The sequence below is a fragment of the Nycticebus coucang genome, chromosome X, assembly GCF_027406575.1.
Source record: "Nycticebus coucang isolate mNycCou1 chromosome X, mNycCou1.pri, whole genome shotgun sequence".
NCBI lineage: Eukaryota > Metazoa > Chordata > Mammalia > Primates > Lorisidae > Nycticebus > Nycticebus coucang.
Window position 1 is genome coordinate 110,921,994 of NC_069804.1, and position 19,742 is coordinate 110,941,735.

The 19,742-nt window shown below is 37.1% G+C and overlaps 1 protein-coding gene across 3 annotated transcripts in view; it reads right to left on the reverse strand.

Annotated features, from left to right (window-relative positions):
- The window catches only part of SYTL4 (synaptotagmin like 4), a 61,013-nt gene that overhangs the window by 23,432 nt on the left and 17,839 nt on the right, over window positions 1-19,742 (reverse strand). For all 3 annotated transcript variants that reach the window (XM_053580672.1, XM_053580671.1, XM_053580673.1), the window contains 4 exons: window positions 2,740-2,916; window positions 2,272-2,487; window positions 2,029-2,138; window positions 1,675-1,777 (listed from right to left, as the gene is read on the reverse strand). In XM_053580672.1, coding sequence (XP_053436647.1) covers window positions 1,675-1,777; window positions 2,029-2,138; window positions 2,272-2,487; window positions 2,740-2,849 — 539 coding nt within the window. In that variant the 5' untranslated portion in view covers window positions 2,850-2,916. The remainder of the gene's footprint in view (window positions 1-1,674; window positions 1,778-2,028; window positions 2,139-2,271; window positions 2,488-2,739; window positions 2,917-19,742) is intronic.

The window sequence follows — 19,742 nt, forward strand, 5'->3', positions numbered from 1 at the left end:
ATGAATAGATAAAATGTGGCATTATGCAAATAATGAAGTATTATTTGGTAATAAAAAGCAATGAAGTACTGATACATGTGCTACAATATTGAAGAACCTTGAAAACACTATGTTAAGTGAAAGAACTCAGTCATAAGAACCATATATTATGTGATTACATTTATATGATTTATCCACGATAGGTAAATATATGGAGACATAAAGTAAATCAGTGATTGCTTAGAACAGGGAAGGATGGAGAGGTTAGGAGAGAGTGACAGCTAAAGAGTAAAGGGTTTCCTTTTAAGGTGGTGAAAATATTCTAAAATTGATTGAGGTGATAGCTGCAAACTCTGTGAATATAATAAAACCATTGCATTGTACACCATAAATGGGTGAATTTTATGGTACATGAATCATATCTCGATAAGGCTGATACCAAAAAAAACACTAAATATGGGACTAATTGCACAATGGCTTTCATAACATGTTTTCTCGAGTTTAGAGGAATGTTAATGGCTAATATCTTTTAGGATTAAAAAATTTTATCTCTGGGCGGCGCCTGTGGCTCAGTGGGTAAGGCGCCGGTCCCATATACCGAGGGTGGCGGGTTTAAACCCGCCCCCGCCAAACTGCAACCAAAAAATAGCCAGGCGTTGTGGCAGGCGCCTGTAGTCCCAGCTACTCGGGAGGCTGAGGCAAGAGAATCGCTTAAGCCCAGGAGTTGGAGGTTGCTGTGAGCTGTGTGAGGCCACAGCACTCTACCAAGGGCCATAAAGTGAGACTCTGTCTCTACAAAAAAAAAAAAAAAATTATCTCTATCCAATGTACTCAGTACTTCCATGAAATCTACTTATATTTACTCACACTTTCTTATGAAAGATAGAACACAACTATAGCCCAGGATAAAGGAGAGAAATGGAGTGGGAAGGGAAGGGAGGAGGGACGTTTGATAGAGGGAGGGTAAAAGTCGAGACCACACCTATGGAGCATATGACAAGGGTACAAGTCAAATCTGTCAAATGTAGAACATAGATGTTTTGGCACAATAATCAAGTAAATGAGGTAAAAGCTATGTTGATTGGTTTGATCTAACCACGTTAGATTGTATAAAAAAAATCAGCACATTGTACCCCACATATGCATGAATGTATTCATGATCTATGTGTATTTGACTTAATAAAAAAAATTATCTGAAGATTAGCAGTTTTCCCATTTTATTTCAATGTTTTATTCTCTTAAATTCAAGCAAAATCAAGCAGAATTATTTTAATTTATATTATGATACAATACTCAAAATTTTTTTTCAGTTTACCCATCCAGTCACCCTCTACTTATATAAATAGAAATATAGTTTTCATATAATGTGAAAACTTGGGTAATAGAAATTTGGGTGATTTGCTGTTTTCTTATTTCCTATACTGGTTAATTTTTTAATAATAAGTATGTGTTATTTTTATTTGTCTTCAAATTTTTCTTACTATGTATAAAGAACAAAGTAAATGTGTCAAAACGTTAATATTTACAGTGAGTAGTAGAATTAGGAATGATTTTTTCTCCTCTTTTATTCTTTTCTGTACTTTCAAATTTCATATAATAAACATCTATTACCTTATAAACAGAATAAAGTAAAAAGAATAACTAGAGATTTAAAAGACATTGTACTACTTCTTTAAATTATTACTTGCTTCTTACCTGGGCTCCTTCTGCTGCTCCTGAATGATCTTTCTTCCTGGCCAGATATCACCCATCTGTGTCTGATAAAGGAGGGACTGTCCCACTGTCTCTCTTTTATTCACTTCAAGACAAACAAAAGCATGGCAGGGTTGTGGTTATGAGGGGGGAAAGGAAAACAAATCTCATAGCATCTCCTCTTGAAACACACCACATCTGCAAAAGGGATAGCAATACAGTCTCTTACATTCTTCACAAACTGGCTGAGCCCCCAGAGTTAAAACACCACCAGTCAGAATAGACTAGGATTCCCACCAGAGGATCTAGCACTGAGGTTAAGCCCCACAGGGAACTATCTCTAGACAGGTCCAGTACCTGCAGGTTTACGGCGCAGGGACATCCTGATTATCTCACTTCCTGTGCGGTAAGCAAAACGATTCACTTTCTGGTCATAAAACCAGTCCCCGGTTGCTTTCTTCAGTTCTCTGGAAAGGAATAAAACAAAATGACAAAGAAAGAATGGCTCTTGCCATGCAACTAACAAAGGCTGAGGCAAGAAATTCTTCCTATAGCTGGGGCCTCATCTTCTCTCTCTACTTAGCCATAGATGACACTCACATTTCCTTGGCGCACACCTTGCACCTCCAGGTACCATTGCTTTCCTGGATGCGGCAATCCCGACACACCAGGTGATTGCAACCTCGACAAGTATTGGTCTTAGGAGTCAAACGTCCCAGGCTCTCCTGGCACCGGGCACAGGTCCGATCACTATAGTGTTGGCTGCCCCTCTTGGCTCCTTTCCTTTTTATCTCCAATAACTCATTCTTCAGTCGCCTGTCAAGACCCAAAAGAGAAGCACAAGTGGCTTCAGGATCTGTATACGTTGGATGGAGAGGGGCTAAGGGGTAAAGACAATAAGACTATTTGGTTCTGTGAAAGCAACAAACTCAGAGCCCAGCTTAGCCCAACAAAGAATGGTAAACATCATAGATATAAGTTTCTCAGAAAGTCATTGGGAGACATAAGAAAAGCCCAGATATCATTGGTCAAAAGCTTGGGATCCCATGATTTTTCTGGAACTCTTACCTAATCCTTTTTTCATCTGCTTTCCGGAGCTCTTCATCTCGCTGTAGAACATTAAGGATCAAATCCCTTTCTACTTCAGATAGAAAAGAGAGGTCCAGTATCTCTGACATGACTTACTTTACTTCTTCTACTCTTCTTAGTTCGAAGAAACAATACAAGGAGAGCTATCAAAGTTGTCTGAAATGAGAGAACTGATTTCACACAGGTGATTTACCCTAGAATAGGCCCACAGCTTTAGAGACTTTCAGTAGGCTACTTCTCCCCTTGAGCCAGGCTAAAGAGACAAAGTAGAAGTACCTAACCTTTTACCTTTCCTATTCCCCCCTGAATCATGCCCTGAAAATGAAGAGGCAATGATTTTGCAGGAAGAAAAGGTTATTCATGAGTTTTGGAAAGGGTTGGGTCTTTTAGCATTAAGTATCTTAGTATGGAAAAAGTATAGAACAGCTGAGTCAATCTCCTGCTCCACCAAGTGAGCCCTCAATCATCCAATTTTTAATACTTTAAATGTTCTCATATCCCAAATCAATTTGCAAATCAATTGCAAATCAAATCAATGCAAATGATCAGGCTGCTAGTCTCTGTAGTGGAGGGAAGAAGCACATGAGGACCTCTGCCAGTTTAGGTCCATATTCCCATTCTCAACCAGCTTCCATGTTCTAGTCATCTTTCTGCTAATACTTCAAAGCTTCCACCTATCTACCTCCCAAAGTTCTTTTTTTTCTTGCAGTGATAAGATAGGATTTTATTAGAAAGAAATACAGAAAGACTAAAAAGCACCAGAGCTTCTGGCAGAGGGAAAGACCCGAGTGGGAAGTCTCTATGTGGACTCTTTCACTAGGGGTATTAGGTCTTGAGAATTACACTTGGCCAGGACTTGGCAAATAGAAGCACAAACATTTTTAACATTAATGAGTGTTATCAACAAATGAATTAATGCAGTCCCTCCAGTTCAGGACAAAAGATCAGGGTGTTCCCTTCATGAAATTGCCCATGCCTAGGAAAACCGGGGTCCTATTGCACTACAACTACCTCAAGAATATCTTCCCCCATTTCACCAAACAGTTGTTGAGCACTACTCTGACAGAAATTGTGCAAGGTGCTGGGGATACAGAGATAAGTGAGACACAGTTTCTTCCCTTAAGAAGTTTACAGAGTAGCAGGAAGGAAGACAGAGAAACAAATACAGTACACTGTACTAAATGCTATAAGAGGGATTATAAATTAAGTACTATGGGAACTTGGAAAAGGAAGTAACTATCTTGCATAAAGAAGGGAGAGAGGGAGAAAGCTGTACACATGGGAAGTTTTGCAGAAGAGGTAGATTTTTCTTTATAGAACAGAGTACATATTTGTTGGTGGGGGAGAATGGTAGGAAAGATAGGTTGGGACCAGATTATATAACTCTTAAATACTTTTCTTAAAAATTAAGAATTTTTAAATTCATTGTATATGAACAACAAAAGTTCATCAAAAATCTTTGGTGTTGCTTTTTGATGCTGGGAAATCACATGATTAAATTTATTTTACAAATATCACTCTAGCTATAGTGTGAAAGATTGATTCAGAGTACAGATTGAAAGGCAATTTGCTAGTACATATTTTAAAACAAGTAGAGTCCTTAACCAAATAATAATACTTCTAATAATGTACCTCATATTGCCTCAGCTCAAAAGTTCGAGACCAGCCTGAGCCAGACTGAAACCCATCTCTAAAAATAGCACAGCATTGTAGTGGGTACCTATAGTCTCAGCTATGTGGGAGGCTGAGGCAAGAGGATCACTTAAGGCCAAGAGTTTGAGGTTGCTGTGATCTGTGACATCATGGCACTCTACTGAATACAACAAAGTGAGACTCTGTCTCAAAAAAAAAAAAAAAAAGGAATGTACCTCTTAGAAATTTTCAGACAAATGCTCATGTAAGGGTATATGCACAAGAATGTTACTGCAAAATTATTTGCACAAAATTAAGTTATTTAACAGAGCAATCAAGCTGGGTGCAGTGGCTCACCATCTGTAATCCTAACACATTTGAGAGGCTGAGGCAAGGGGATCACTTAAGGTCAAGAGTTGAAGACCAACCTGAGCAACATGAGAGATCCTGTCTATACAAAAAATGGAAAAAATAGCTGGATATGGTCATGCCCACCTGTAGCACCATCTGCTTGGGAAGCTGGGGAAGGAAGATTGCTTAAACCCAGGAGTCTGAGGTTGCAGTGAGCTATGATACCACTGAACTTTAGCTTTAGCTGGGATGGCAGAGTGAAACTCTTTATCAAAAAAAAAAAAAAAGAGAGAGAGAGAGAAATTATCACACAAAATATAAATCCATATAGTAGAATACTCTTCTGCTATAAAAAATGGTAGATCTGTACATACTGACATGAAAATATGTTCATGATTGAAAAAAAGTGGTTGTGGGACAATACCGAATGATCTCTTTCATAAAGTATTTAAACATTTGTACATGCAAAGAGAAAAGTCTAGATTCAAAATCCATTATCATTGGTTTCTGTTAGAGAATTTTTTTTTTTTTCTTAGAGACAGAGTCTCACTTTGTCGCCCTCAGTAGAGTGCCGTGGCATTACAGCTCACAGCAACCTCCAGCTCTTATGCTTAAGCAAGTCTCTTGCCTCAGCCTCCTGAGTAGCTGGGACTACAGGCACCCACCACAATGCCCAGCTACTTTTTTGTTGCAGTTTGGCTGGGGCCGGGATCAAACACACCACCCTTGGTATATGGGGCCAGCACCCTACTCACTAAGCCACAGGCACCGCCCAGGAAGTAGAATTAAGAAGAGGTAACTTTCACTTTTTATTTTGTACAAATCCAATATGTTTTTGCACATATCTTCCTTTTATATCTCAGAAAAAAATATGTAGGAAGCAGACAGACTATTATAATAGTCCAGGCAGATTTACTAACTGTGCCTATAGACAATTAGACAAGTCATTTTATTTCTGTTACCTTCCAGTTTCTCACCTACAAATGACCTATCTCAAAAGTTGTTAAGAAAATTAAGTAATGTGTGTTAAAGGGCCAATCATAATGTTTGGAACACATATTTGGAGCACAAATACTTACTGAATCTTCTAAAATGATAAAGGCCTGTGCCGGCAGCAAGAATAAACAGAGAATAGGTTTGAAAAGTAGAATAGATAGAATGAAACGACTAAGTGGAAAGATAAGGGAGGTGAAGTCAAAGATGCCTAGGTCACATGTCTAGGTTAGACAAGTGACTGGCTAGAGATAGCCCTCATAGCTGTTAGACATAAAAGAAACAGCCTTAAAGGAAGACAAAAAGTTTCATTCTAACCATATAGTTTGTATTGCATACTGGATTACCCAGGTAATTAAGCATAGGAAGTAGTTGGGAATACAGGGCTAGACCTTACGGAAAAAAAGGGGATCTGAAAAATAAAGAATTGGGCGGCACCTATGTCTCAAAGGAGTAGGGCACCGGCCCCACATGCCAGAGGTGGCGGGTTCAAACCCAGCCCCAACCAAAAACTGAAAAAAAAAAAAAAAATGAAAATAAAGAATTGGTGGCCATAGGAGTCAAAGAGCCACAGGTAGATAAAGAATGAAAAAGGAAATAAGGATCATACTTACCTTCTCTGCTTTGCCCTGAAACTAGACAAGCCTCTTTCACTTTACTTTTATATTTATTTATTAATTACCTATAAGATAGTAGAAAACATAACACAGAAAAGCTATACAGCTTCCGAAAATTTCTATATTTTGTCAACTTGTCTATTTCCTGATCCTGATAGAACTATAATATGCTAAGCCTTTTTCACCAGGCCCCTTCTTAGACTTCCTTAAGGAAGACTTCTTAATTCTTACCCCTGAGGAGAATGTATATTCTCCATAAAACAAGAACGTTTGCAATATTCTCCTATGCACCTAGCCCAGCGTCTAACAAATATCTGGTACACAGTGTGGTATATGCTGCCAATGTTATTGACAACCATCACTGTCATGGTCACCCCAGCAATTCCATTTATTGAGAATTTACCATATGCCAAACCAGATTAAAAAAGCATTATAAAGAATAGAAAAGATCACTTCACAGAGATAATAAACCTGTTTGCAACAATAAAACATCAGGTCAGGCACGGTGGCTCATTCCTGTAATCCTAGCACTATGGGAGGCAAAGGTGGGAGGATCCCTTGAGCTCTGGAATTTGATACCAGCCTGAGTAACAGTGATGCCCTGTCTCCACTAAAAAAAAAAAAAAAAAAAATAGAAAAATTAACTGGGCATTGTGACGGGCACTTGTAGTCCCAGCTACTTGGGAGGCTAAGGCAAGAAGACTGCTTAAACCCAGGAGTTTGAGATTGTTATGAGGTAGGCTGACACCATGGTACTTTTGCCTGGGCAACAAAATGAGACTCTGTCTCAAAAAAAAAAAAAAAAAAAACCTCCAAATATATAAAGGAACAAGAGAGAGAAATTGAAAATCAGCCACCAAAACCTCTTTATTGTTCCAATTATTAATAGTAAAGGCAGATAAAAACTAGTAAATCGATAGACAAGTTGAACAACAAAATGAGCTTGATGTAATGGACATATGAATAATTCTATACCCAACTGGAGAATCACATTCTTTTCAAGCATGTATGGAATATTTACCCCCCACAAACTGACCATGTACTAGGCTTATTGCAATTCTAAGTGAATTAAAAATAAATCGTTCTTATACAGAGCACAGTCTCTGACTTCAAAAAAGTTAAACATGTAAATTTAAAATAAGAATCTTTGGTATTAACCTGGATTGAGTTGGAATACATTCTTCTTAGTAAAGCATCACAAGAATGGAGAAGCAAGAATCCAATGTACTCAATTCTAATATGAAGGCAGTAGAAGATCTAACACAAGGTGTGGGGTAGGGGAATGAGCAGTGGGGAGAGGGGAAAAAAGAGGAGGATGGAGTCATGGTGTATGGTACACATGGCACACCTCTTGGGGCAGAACACAATTACAAGAGAGACTTTACCCAACAAACATAATCAGTGTAACCTAATTTTTTGTACACTCAAGGAAACCCAAATAATAAAAAAAGAAGCTTTGATTTAATGACAATTAAGGTTATGGGGGGGAAAGCAGAAAGAGGGACGGAGGGAGGGGGGTGGGGCCTTGGTGTGTGTCACACTTTATGGGGGCAAGACATGATTGCAAGAGGGACTTTACCTAACAATTGCAATCAGTGTAACCTGGCTTATTGTACCCTCAATGAATCCCCAACAATAAAAAAAAAAAAGAAGAAAAAAAAATAAATAAGCAAATAAAAAGAATTTTAGAAGTGAAGGACAATAAATAAATAAATAAATAAATAAAGAAGCTTTGATCCCAATACTTTTTCAAAATTTAAAGATAACTTCTAATAAACCATAAGTCAAAGAAGAAATCATAATGGAACTTAAAACTATCCTTATCATCTTAGAGGAAAAAAAAAAAAAAAACTTGCCTCCTGCCTCACCACTAACCCCCATACCATGACATAGAATGTTCTCTAGAAATTCAAAAAGGAAAATATGGAATAAAGTTTCTTATGCAATGAAATTAAGTATTATATTTTTATGTTAAATGGTACATGACAGTTGGAAAACTAGAACTCAGGAAAATAATTGAGGCACAAATACAGTTACAATAAGAAAACCAGATATATGTGAAATTAGGAAAGCTACCACCATTTAGATGCTTTCAATTTATGAATACTAGAGTTTAATAGAGAAACTAAAGCCCAAGAAAACTTGTTAAGACCCTTCATTTACATTCAGTTGCAGGTGGACAGACAAAAGGGCAAGGATTATCTACTGAGCAGACAACAACTCAGATAACATGAGTGTCAGAACCTGAGCTCTGATGGACAATTTGTTCCCTGTTAGTCTGAGGTGTTAAGATTCAGATGCAGTATCTTAATATAGCATCTTTGTGGGACCCATGCCCAGAAAAAGATATTTTTTAAAAGGTGGTTTATTGATGAAAATATTTCAAATTGTATATAAAACCAGCACATTGTACCCCATTATTGCATTAATGTACACAGCTATGATTTAATTTTTAAAAAGGTGGTTTGTTTAGTTTGCAATTATACATATTTATTGCAAAAACTTAGGATAATATTTCAATACAAATAGTTACAAAAGCAAGGGGGCAACTGAATTAGAAATTTCTAATTTCTAGCATCAAAATAGAAAGTTAGCATACCTCTGTCAATTACTGATAGCATAGCAGATGAAAAATGAGTAAATATACAGACAAGATAAACAACATAATAAGTTTTACTTAGGCTCAGTGCCCATAGCACAGTAGTTACGGCACCAGCCATATACACGGCAGTTGGTGGGTTCGAAACCAGCCCGGGCCAGCTAAACAACAATGACAACTACAACAAAAAATAGCCAACATTGTGGTGAGCACCTGTAATCCCAACTACTTGGGAGGCTAAGGCAAGAGAATTGCTTGAGCCCAAGAGTTTGAGGTTGCTTGAGCCCAAGAGTTTGAGGTTGCTGTGAGCTGGGACGCCACTCTACCGAGGGCAATATAGTAAAACTCTGTCTCAAAAAAAAAAAAAAAAAAAGCTTTATTTAATAAGCATATGTAGAGTTCCATGCCTAATTGGATATAATCCAATCTATATCCTAATTTTATAGATTAAGAAATAATAATGAATGAACATTAAATATTAACACAGCTGGGTTTCAAGAAGAGGAGAAGAGAGCTATCTCAAATTATTCCAAATTCTGAAGACCAGTTTTAAAAATGAAAAACTGGGCCAAACCCACAAGAAGCATGGAATAATGAAAATAGTGGTATAAGACAGACGTGAGTTCAAATCCTAGCTGTACTACTTATTAGCTATCATGACCTTAGGCCATATCCTACAATATAGAAAAAAAGATTACCAAAACTATATAATTCCTTGCAAGAACACTACTTAGATTAAAAATTATTGTTGGTGTACCCCAAATGAAAACTGATGTGAATCAGGAGAATACTAAGTAATATCCCTGCACTGGCACAAATATAACAGATTTTGCTGTGTTATTAATATATTTGTTGAGCACACTGGACCCTTCTTTCTCCCAGATATGAAGACCACATATAAATGTGAAAGTAGTAATATACTATACTTGTGCTTAAACTAGAAACTTCTACCAAATGTGACCTTTAGAGTAGTAGGTACCCTACCTGAACCTCATATTCCCAGAAGCTTGGCAGTATCTACCACAAAGTATGAGTTCAGTAAGTGTCTAGCAAATATCATCACTCAGAAATCTATTTATTTACAAAAGCAATCCATGTAACCAAAAACATTTATACTCCCATGATATTTTGAAATTAAAAAAAAATCTGTATGTTTAAACTTAACTCCACAGAAACTAAAGAGTAGTAATCAAGCTGAGAGAAAAAATGTTTTTGTTTTCTTGAGGCAGTCTGAGTGGTGGCTAAAAGCTTGGAGTCTGGAGCCAGACTGCCCAAATTTGAATTCCAACTTCACCATTTACTGTGTGACCTTGGGTAAGTTACCAAACCTCTAAGCACATCAATTTCCTCATTTGTAAAATGAAGATAATCACTGTACCTAGCCTTTTAGTCATATTTTATAAATATTACAAGTATTTTATAAAGATAACATGAGTTTTTTAAATATGTAAAGTGCTTAAAGTAGTGAAAACACAGAGAATGCTCTCTCAAAGCTAGCTATTTTTTTTTTTTTTGCAGTTTTTGGCTGGGGCTGGGCTTGAACCCCCCACCTCCACCATACGGGGATGGTGCCTTACTCCTTTGAGCCACAGGCACCACCCCGGGCTAGCTATTCTTATGTTTTCAGTTTGTATATGTTCATTTGTGCTTTCAGACTTAACTGGGTCTTTAAAAATGACATTAATTTTCTTTTAAAAGAAAAGATGAATTATGAGTTAACTGTCTAGACAGTATTTAAGTATCAGGCCTTTTTTCTAAGAGAGGAACTATCCTGAAAACCTTGTAGAAGACAGAAATTTTATTTCCAAATATTAATTAAAGGGGTAGCATGTTTTTGTTATGTGAATACCTTGTATAATGCTTAAGTCAGGGCTCTTGGTGTGCTCATTACCAGAATAGCATTCTTTGCACCCAACAGATACCCCTCACCCTCCTCCCAACTTCCCCCTTTCTTGGTTTTCCATGTCCTTGTCTTGTGCCCACGTGTACACAGAATTTAGCATCCACTTATTAGTGAGAACACATAGTGTTCTTTCTACTTCTAAGATACTTCACTTAGGATAATAATCTACACTTCCATCCAAGATGCTGCAAATGACATTATTTCATTCCTTTTTTATGTCTGAGTAGTATGGCATACATATAACACATTTTCTTTATCTACTCATGAATTGATGGGCACTTGGGTAATTCCCCGTCTGTGGAATTATGAATTGTGAAGGGATAAACATTTGACTGCAGATGTCTATTTTATAAAATGACTTCGTTTCCTTTGGGTAGATGCTGTATCAGGAGTTAGGGCTACATTTATTTCTTTAAGAAATCTCCATGCTGTTTTCACAGAGGTTGTACAAATGTGCAGCCCACCAACAGTGGATAGGCATTCCTTTCTCTATGCATCCACATGAGAATCTATTGTTTTATGACTTTTTAATAATGTCCATTCTGATAGAACTAAAGTGGTACGTTATTGTAGTTATTTTTCATTCAGATTAATATGAGGATACAAATGATTAGGTTACATTGTTCAAGTTTCTAAGGTAAAGTTCAAGTTGTAGTTGAGGCAGTTGAGCCCTTCATCCTGAGGGTGTGCTGTACACCCTCACAATGTGCTCATTATATTCTTAAATTGCATTTCCCTGATGATTAGTGATGTTGAGTATTTTTTCATATATTTGTTGGCCATATGACTACCTTCTTTCAAAATCTTTCTTCATATGTATTTTGTCCACTTTTTGATGGGGTTGTCGTTTTTCTTGCTGATTTGAGTTTTTGTGCATTATGGATATTATTCCCTTGTCAGATGTATAGTTTAAAAATATTTTCTCCCACTCTATAGGTTGTCTAGTCACTCTATGGATTATTTCCTTTGCTGTGCAGAAGTCTTTTAATTTCATAAAGCCCCATTTATTTTTTTTTGTTGCTACATCTACCTTTGGGGTCTTAGTCTTAAATTCCTTGCTGAGGTCAATGTCTAAAAAAAGTTTTTCCTATACTTTCTTCTAGATTTTTTATGGTTTCATTGAAATCTTTTATCCATATTGAATTAATTTTTGTATATGGCAATAGATAGGGATATATTTCATTCTTCTACATGTGGCTATTCAATTTTCTCAGCACTACTGTTTGAATACAGCTTCTTTTCTCCAATGTATGTTGCTGTCTGCTTTATCAAAGATCAAGTGGTTATATGTGGCAGGTCTTATTTATGGGTTCTCTATTCTGTTCCACTGATCTATATGTCTACCTTTATACCAGTACCATGCTGCTTTGGTTGCTATAGCCTTATAGTATAATTTGAAGTCAGGTGATATGATTCCTCTAGATTTGTTCTTTTTGCTTAAAATTGCTTTGGCTATTCAGGCTGTTCTTTGGTTCCAAATGAAGTTGAGGATAATTTTTCCTAGATATATTGAATATGATGTTGGTATTTTGATGGGGCTTGGTTTGAATCTGCAAATCACTTTGAGCAATGCGGACATGGTGGCAATAGCTTTCTAGACAGTGATCCCAGGTGTCAGAGCTGTGGATGTTTGCTCCATCCAGATCTAGATGTAATGGCAGTACCAAGCGAGGGGCAATTTGTGGTGTCAGGTGTGGACCACTGGAGTGGCATCGTGCAGTGTTATGGGGGCTTGGATCACTAGCTGACACATAGGGCCAGGGGGCTTGTTCTATTGGTCAGCTCTTGGGACCACAGGAGCATGGCTTGCTACCTGGTACATAAAATCAAGGGGTATGGCCCCACATGGTATACAGAGCTGCTGGTCTGCCGTGTGACCCATAGGCCAGGGGTAATGTGCTGCCAGCTGGTGCATAAAGCCAAGAAATGTGGCCTGCAATAGGGTTTGCAGGAATGCAGGAGTGTGGCCCACCCTTTGAAGCACTAAGGTTGGGTACATGGCCCATTACATTGGGATTGGGTCTGCAAGAGTATGGATCTCCATGTGGCATGTGAGGCCAGGGGCTTGTTTCTCAGGTAGGGGTACAGGATCATAGGAGTGTGACCTGTTGTTTGGCACACAGGTCTATAGGGCCATGGACCTCCAGTCAGCATACAGGTCTAAAGAGGTGTGTGGACCTTGGTGCTGGGGTACATGGGGCCACGAGGCTTGTTCCACCGATGAGTGCATAGGCCATGGGGGTTGGGCTGCCAAATGGCTGGGACTCTCTCCTCACACATTTCCCGCTGAGGCTGCTACTGTGGGACCTCTTGAGTTCCATTCAAGTTCCCTGGTTGTTCCCTGGCTCCAAGTCAGGGGTGTATGAGAGTGTCTGCTTCCCCTGTTCCCTCCCCAGCCCAGCAAGGGGTTATATTAGGGCAGCTGCAGTGAGCCGATCCCTGTGTAGATCAGGAGCTCTGGATCTGAGAACTCAGAGTGGAATCTGCTGTGGCAACCTTGGAACACAAACCAGCTGAGCCTGCTCTCCAGTGCAACTTTACTGGGCAGTCTCTAAGCAGTTCCCTGATCAGTACAGAGGTACTAAGTAGGGAAGGAGGGGGCTCACAGCTAAGTCACAGTGTCTGTCCACAGTGAGTATGATGTCCTGATGTGTTCTCCTTTATCACTTCCCCACATGTAAGGGTCTCCCCTAGGTATTTTCTAATCTTGAAGAGTGGATCTTCCTATCCCTGAATCTTTTATTATGAATGTCTCCTATCAGTTCTCTGATGATTTATGATGTTCTAAGAGGGTCCATTTGTAGATGAGGATCTACTTGCAGTTTTCATTCCTCTCTCTAGGAATGTTTCTAGCCTGCCATCTTAGCTTACAGTCCAAGGACAAAAGATTTTCCAAAAACTTGACCCCTATTCAAGGGCAAAAAGGCTGAACTGATATTAAATTTTTCCTCTAAAATTAAAAGTAGTACTATGACAGTTTTGCATATAAATTCTAAGAGATTATCATGTCCTACCAAAGTGATATGATAAAATTATTTTGTTCTTTGGGCTAAGGAAAATAGACAATTTTGATGATATTCATACCTCACTTAGCATTAAAAGTGAACCATAGTCTATCAAAGGATATTATTTTAACTAAGAGACCCTGAATTAAAAGGCTTTTGTTAGCAAATGATACTGATCTATACAGAAACTGATTAGTTATTTGAGATTGACATGCCAGATTCTGTATACTTTTGAACATGTATTTAAAAGTGATTTGGCTATGTCAAACATGGAACATGATGGTGTCTACACTTTTGAAAGATAAGAATTGAAATTGGGCTACAAATTATAATTGGTCATGATAACTTGGAATTATAAAATGTCAGTGGACTTCTATTTCTGGTCAAGAGGAAGTAAGAAAGAATGAATTTTCATCCTACCCGAAACAGTAACAATAACAAACAAACAAACAAAATACATGAAGCAATGGATTTCAAAATACTGAATATCAGGCAATGAAGGACTATGGTATCTGAAAGATAGAAAACAAGGTTGTTGTTTTTATTTATTTATTTATTTTTTTTGGAGAGACAGAGTTTCACTTTATCACCCTCAGGTAGAGTGCCGTGGCGTCACACTACTCACAGCAACCTCCAACTCCTGGTCTTGGGCAATTCTCTTGCCTCAGCCTCCCAAGAAGCTGGGACTACAGGCGCCTGCCACAACGCCCGGCTATTTTTTTGTTGCAGTTTGGCTGGGGCTGGGTTTGAACCCGCCACCCTCGGTATATGGAGCCAGCGCCCTGCCCACAGAGCCACAGGTGCTGCCCAGAAAACAAGTTTTTGTTTTCCATCTTACTATTTTGAGAAAGTTTCTAGGCCATAGTACCAAAAGGACAAACCCAAGTAGAGACTGGTGAACTCCCTGAGTTGAGGAGTTATAACTGAGAGTCTGGGAAAATCCAGGTGGCTGGAGTTCACAGGAGAGAGTACCTGAGAGAGCTACAAAGAAAGAGAAAGATCTTCAGAGACCTGGAGAAGGTCTTCCTCAAGTATTCAGCAAAAGACTGATCAGGCCATGGTATGCCTATGAGGAAACTACTCTAGGCCTGGGAAAGAAGGATAAGTGCTTGTCACTAACACAGGGCTAGGAATAATGCCTATTTCCACCAGCCAAACTGGAAAACTTCATGATTCACAGGGCACTAGCTAGAGTACTCAGAAGGGTCTTGCCTCCCATAGAGGGAAGTAATTAGCCCTAGACTGTGCACTGCTCTGGTCCTGCCTAACAAATCTAAACAGCAAAGCCTGAAAGGATCAATCTGTAACCAAGTAATTTAAGTGCATCATAAAACAGAGTTGCAAAAATATTTATAGTAATACAAAAATATGCAGTACTCAACAAGGTAAATTCCACAGTATCTGTTACCTAATCAAAAGTTAACAGGCATGAAAAAAAGTAAGAAAATGTGATCCATAAAAAGAAGGAAAATATGACCAAGAACATACACAAATGTTAGAATGGGAAAAATCATTAAAACAGTTATTACAACTACATTCCATGTGTTCAAAAAGTTAAATAGATGACAGGCACAGTAGCTCACGCCTGTAATTCTAGAACTCTGGGAGGCCTAGGTGGGAAGATCGTCTGAGTTTAAGAGTTTGATACCAGCCTTAGCAAGAATGAGACCCCCAAATCTACTAAAAATAGGAAAAAATTAGCCAAGCATCATGGTGGGCCCCTATAGTCCCAACTAGTCAGGGGGCTAAGGCAAGAGGATCACTTGATCCCAGGAGTTAAAGGCCACTGTGAGCTAGACTGATGCCACAGCACCCTAGCCTGGGCAATAGAGTGAGACTCTGTCTCAAAAAGAAAAATAAAATTTAAATAGAGACATGAAAGACATAAAAAGATTAAAATCAAATGTAAGAGATTAAAACTATAATGAAAAATACACTGGATGGGATTAACAGAAAATTAGACATTACAGTTGAAATGATTAGTGAACTAAAAGACATAGTAATAGAAACTATCCAAATAAAACACAGAGAAAAAAATTGAAACTAAAGAACAGAACGAATGAGCCAGAGGACAACTTCAAACTAACTTAAATACATGTAATCGGAGTCACCAAAGTAAGTAGGGGCAATGAAAAAATATTGAAATAATGGCTTAAATTTGATGAACACTATAAACTTGCAGGTCCAAGAAACTCAATGAACTTCAAGAACAAGAACATAAAAATACACCATATATTATACCATAGTCAAGTTGCTTAAAACCAGAGATAATGAGAAAATCATAAATGTAGCTAGATCCAATGGCTTACACCTATAATCCCAGCACTTTGGGAGGCTAAGGCTAGAGGATTGCTTGAGGTCAAGAGTTTCAGACCAGCCTGGGAAACATAGCAAGATTCTTTCACTATAAAAAAAAAATTTTTTAAGTTATCCAGGTGTGGAGGAGCATGCCCGTAATCCTAGCTACTCAGGAAGATGAGATAGGAGAAGCTATGATGACGCTACTGCACCCCAGCCTGGGTGACAGAGTGAGACCTTGTCCCTAAAATAAAAATTTTCTTAATAAAATTAAATTTAAAAAGCAGCAAGACAGGGAGAGGGACACATTACATATAGATGAACAAAGATAATTATGAAAGCAAATTTATAATTGGAAACAATGCAAGTGTAAAGATAGGAGGACATTGTATCTAAAATGCTGAAAGGGAAAAAACTCATCAACCTAGATTCTACACCTAGTGTAATATTCAAAAACAGAAGTAAAATAAAGACTTTTTCAGATATACAAAAGCTGAAAGAATTAATCACCAGCAGTCCTGCACAATAAAAAAAAAAAAAATTAAGGGAAGTGCTTTGGACAGAAGGAAAATAATACCATATAGGAATATGGGTCTACAAAAGGGAATGAAGGACATGTGCAGTGCTAACTATGTAAGTAAAATACATAAAAAAGAAAAAAAAGAAAAAAATACTTTTTTCTTATTATTTAAATCTCTTTTAAAATATTCTTGACTGTTTAAATGAAAAATAATAACAATATATTGTGAGATTCAAAACATATATAGAATAAATTTGAAATTGCACAACTGATTTCAAGACATATTATAAATCCATAGTAATCAAGTGAATATAATATTGGCATGAAGATAGATTAATAAGAACAGAGCAGAGAACACAGGAATCTCTATATTTATAGTCACTTGATTTTTGATAAAGGTACAAGGCAGTTTGGTGGAGAAATGACAGTCTTTTCAATAAGTGGTGCTGGACAAACTGGATATCCATATGAAAAAAAATGCATGATATGATATGACATCTAAAAGATGATCCAGAACTTGATAAAGTAGACTTCATCAAAATTTTAAACTTCTGCTCTTTGAAAGATAATTATAAAAAAAATTAAAAGACAAGCCGTATATTGAAAGAAAATATTTTCAAGCAGTATATGTGATAAAGACTTATATCTGGAATATATAAAGAACTCTCAAAACTCTGTCATTGAAAAAAATTTTCAACTGACAAAAGGCATAAACAAATATATCTCCAAGATACAAATAGCAAATAAGCACATGAAAAGATGCTCAATATCATTAATCATTAGGGAAATGCAAACTAAAACGACAATGAGATATCACTACATGCTTAATAGCACGGCTAAAATTAAAAATATACCAAATATTGTCCAGTATTTGAAGCATCTAGAACTCTTATATACTACACTGGAAAGTAAAATGATACAACCACATTGGAAAACAGCTTAGTGCAACATACATCTCCCATTGACCCACCCTCCCCACTTTTAGGTATTTACCCCAAGAAAGCAAAAGCATGTGCCCATGAAATTTGCATGTAAATGTTAACAACAGCATTATCTATAATAGCTAAAACCTGGAAACAACCCAAATGTCCAATAAGAGGTGAATAAACAAATCATAGTAAACAAAATGTACATTAGATGGAATACAAATAGAAAGGAATGAATTACTAACACACACGGCATCATGAATAAATCTCAAAATAATTATGCTGTCTGAAGAAAAGTCAGGCAAAAAAGAACACATACTGCATAATTTCATTTATATAAAATTCTAGAAAATGCAAAGTCATCTATACTGATAGAAAATAGATCATGGTTGTGGGAAGAGGAGGAAGAGAATAGTATACAGAGGGACAGGAAGGAAGGATTACTACATGGCACAAGGAAACTTTTTTTTGTTTTGTTTTGTTGCAGTTTTTGGCCAGGTCTGGGTTTGAAACCCCCACCTCCGGCATTTGGGGCCGGCGCCCTCCTCCTTTGAGCCACAGGCGCCTCTGACACAAGGAAACTTTTGAAGGTGATATAATAATTCAATATCTTGATTCTGGTGATGTTTTGTGAATATATACAGATGTTGAAATTTATCAAATTATATACTTTAAATATGTATAATTTATTGTCTATTAATTCTACCTCAATAAAATTGTTCTTAAAATTTTTAAGATTAAATTACAACTCCCTTTCTTCTTATAATCATAAATTTTCCAATCTCAGAATACATATAAGGCACTAGGGGGTTTTAAATTAATTGAAATAGTAAAATATTTTACATCAAGGTTTCTTAGAGAATAAACAACACCAAGATTTGAAATGTTTCCATTACTTACAATGTTGCTGTCTAAAATATGTGTTTTGCCTTCTAAATCTTCCAAATTAAGAATTTCAGTGAGTTTTGAATGATTTGTTAAAAATGTAAAAAGCATGCTCAGAACAGGAAAAATAAAACAGCAACAAAATGTTTGTATAATTGGTCCCTGGAACCATAATATGATTATTTATCAAGTACATCCAAGAATGCACTTTTTTATTTTTTATTAAGTCTTTTGTACATAGATCATAAATACATTTATGCCCACTTCAGTGCTGATTATTTGTACAAATTGGAGTGCTTACATCATACTAATCAGCATAGCTTTCATCTCATTTACCCAATTATAGCATTAGGACATTTGTGTTCTACACATGATAGAACCAACTTGTACTTGCAATGTGCTCCATAGTTGTGGTCCCCCTACTATCCCCTACTATCCCTCCTACCCCCTCCCCATTCCTCGCCCTCCCCTTCCCTCCTTCATCATAGCCTAACGTTGTGCTTCATTTTTCATATGCAAGTGTGAGATATTATAAATTGGTTTCACAGTAGTACTGAGTACACTGGATACTTTTTTTTCCATTCCTGAGATACTTTGCTAAGAAGAATATTTTCCAGCTCCATCCATGTAAACATAAAGGAGGTAAAGTCTCCACTTTTTTTAAATTATTTTTATTTCTATAACTTTTTTACAGATATAGTGAGTACTAGTGCAGTTTTGTAACATGGATATAGTACATAGTGATGAAGTCTGGGATTTTCATGTAACCAACACCCAAATTATCTCCCATCTTCCAAGTCGCTAGTGTTTATCATTCCTCTCTATGTTCATTTGTATACATTACTTAGTTCCCACTTTGTAAGTGAGAACATGCAGTATTTGACTGTTTCTGACTTATTTCACGTAATAAAATGGCCTCCAGTTCCACCCGTGTTACTGCAAAAGACACATTTTCATTCTTTTTATCACTGAGTAGTATTCCATGAATGTATGTGTATACGAGTATATATACAGAAGATGCCAAAAAAAAGTATACACATTTTAAAAAAGGAAAAGACTGTATTAAATCTGTAAGACTCAAGTCATATTTGACCTCTCCAATTACAAGAGGTACTCAATGTGATTTGTATTCATCTTTTGTTATCAGTATAAATCAAGTATTGTAAGTTCTTTATCCAATTATCCACTGATGGATACTTAGGTTGATTTCATATTGTTGCTATTGTGAATAGTGCTGCAATAAACATACAGGT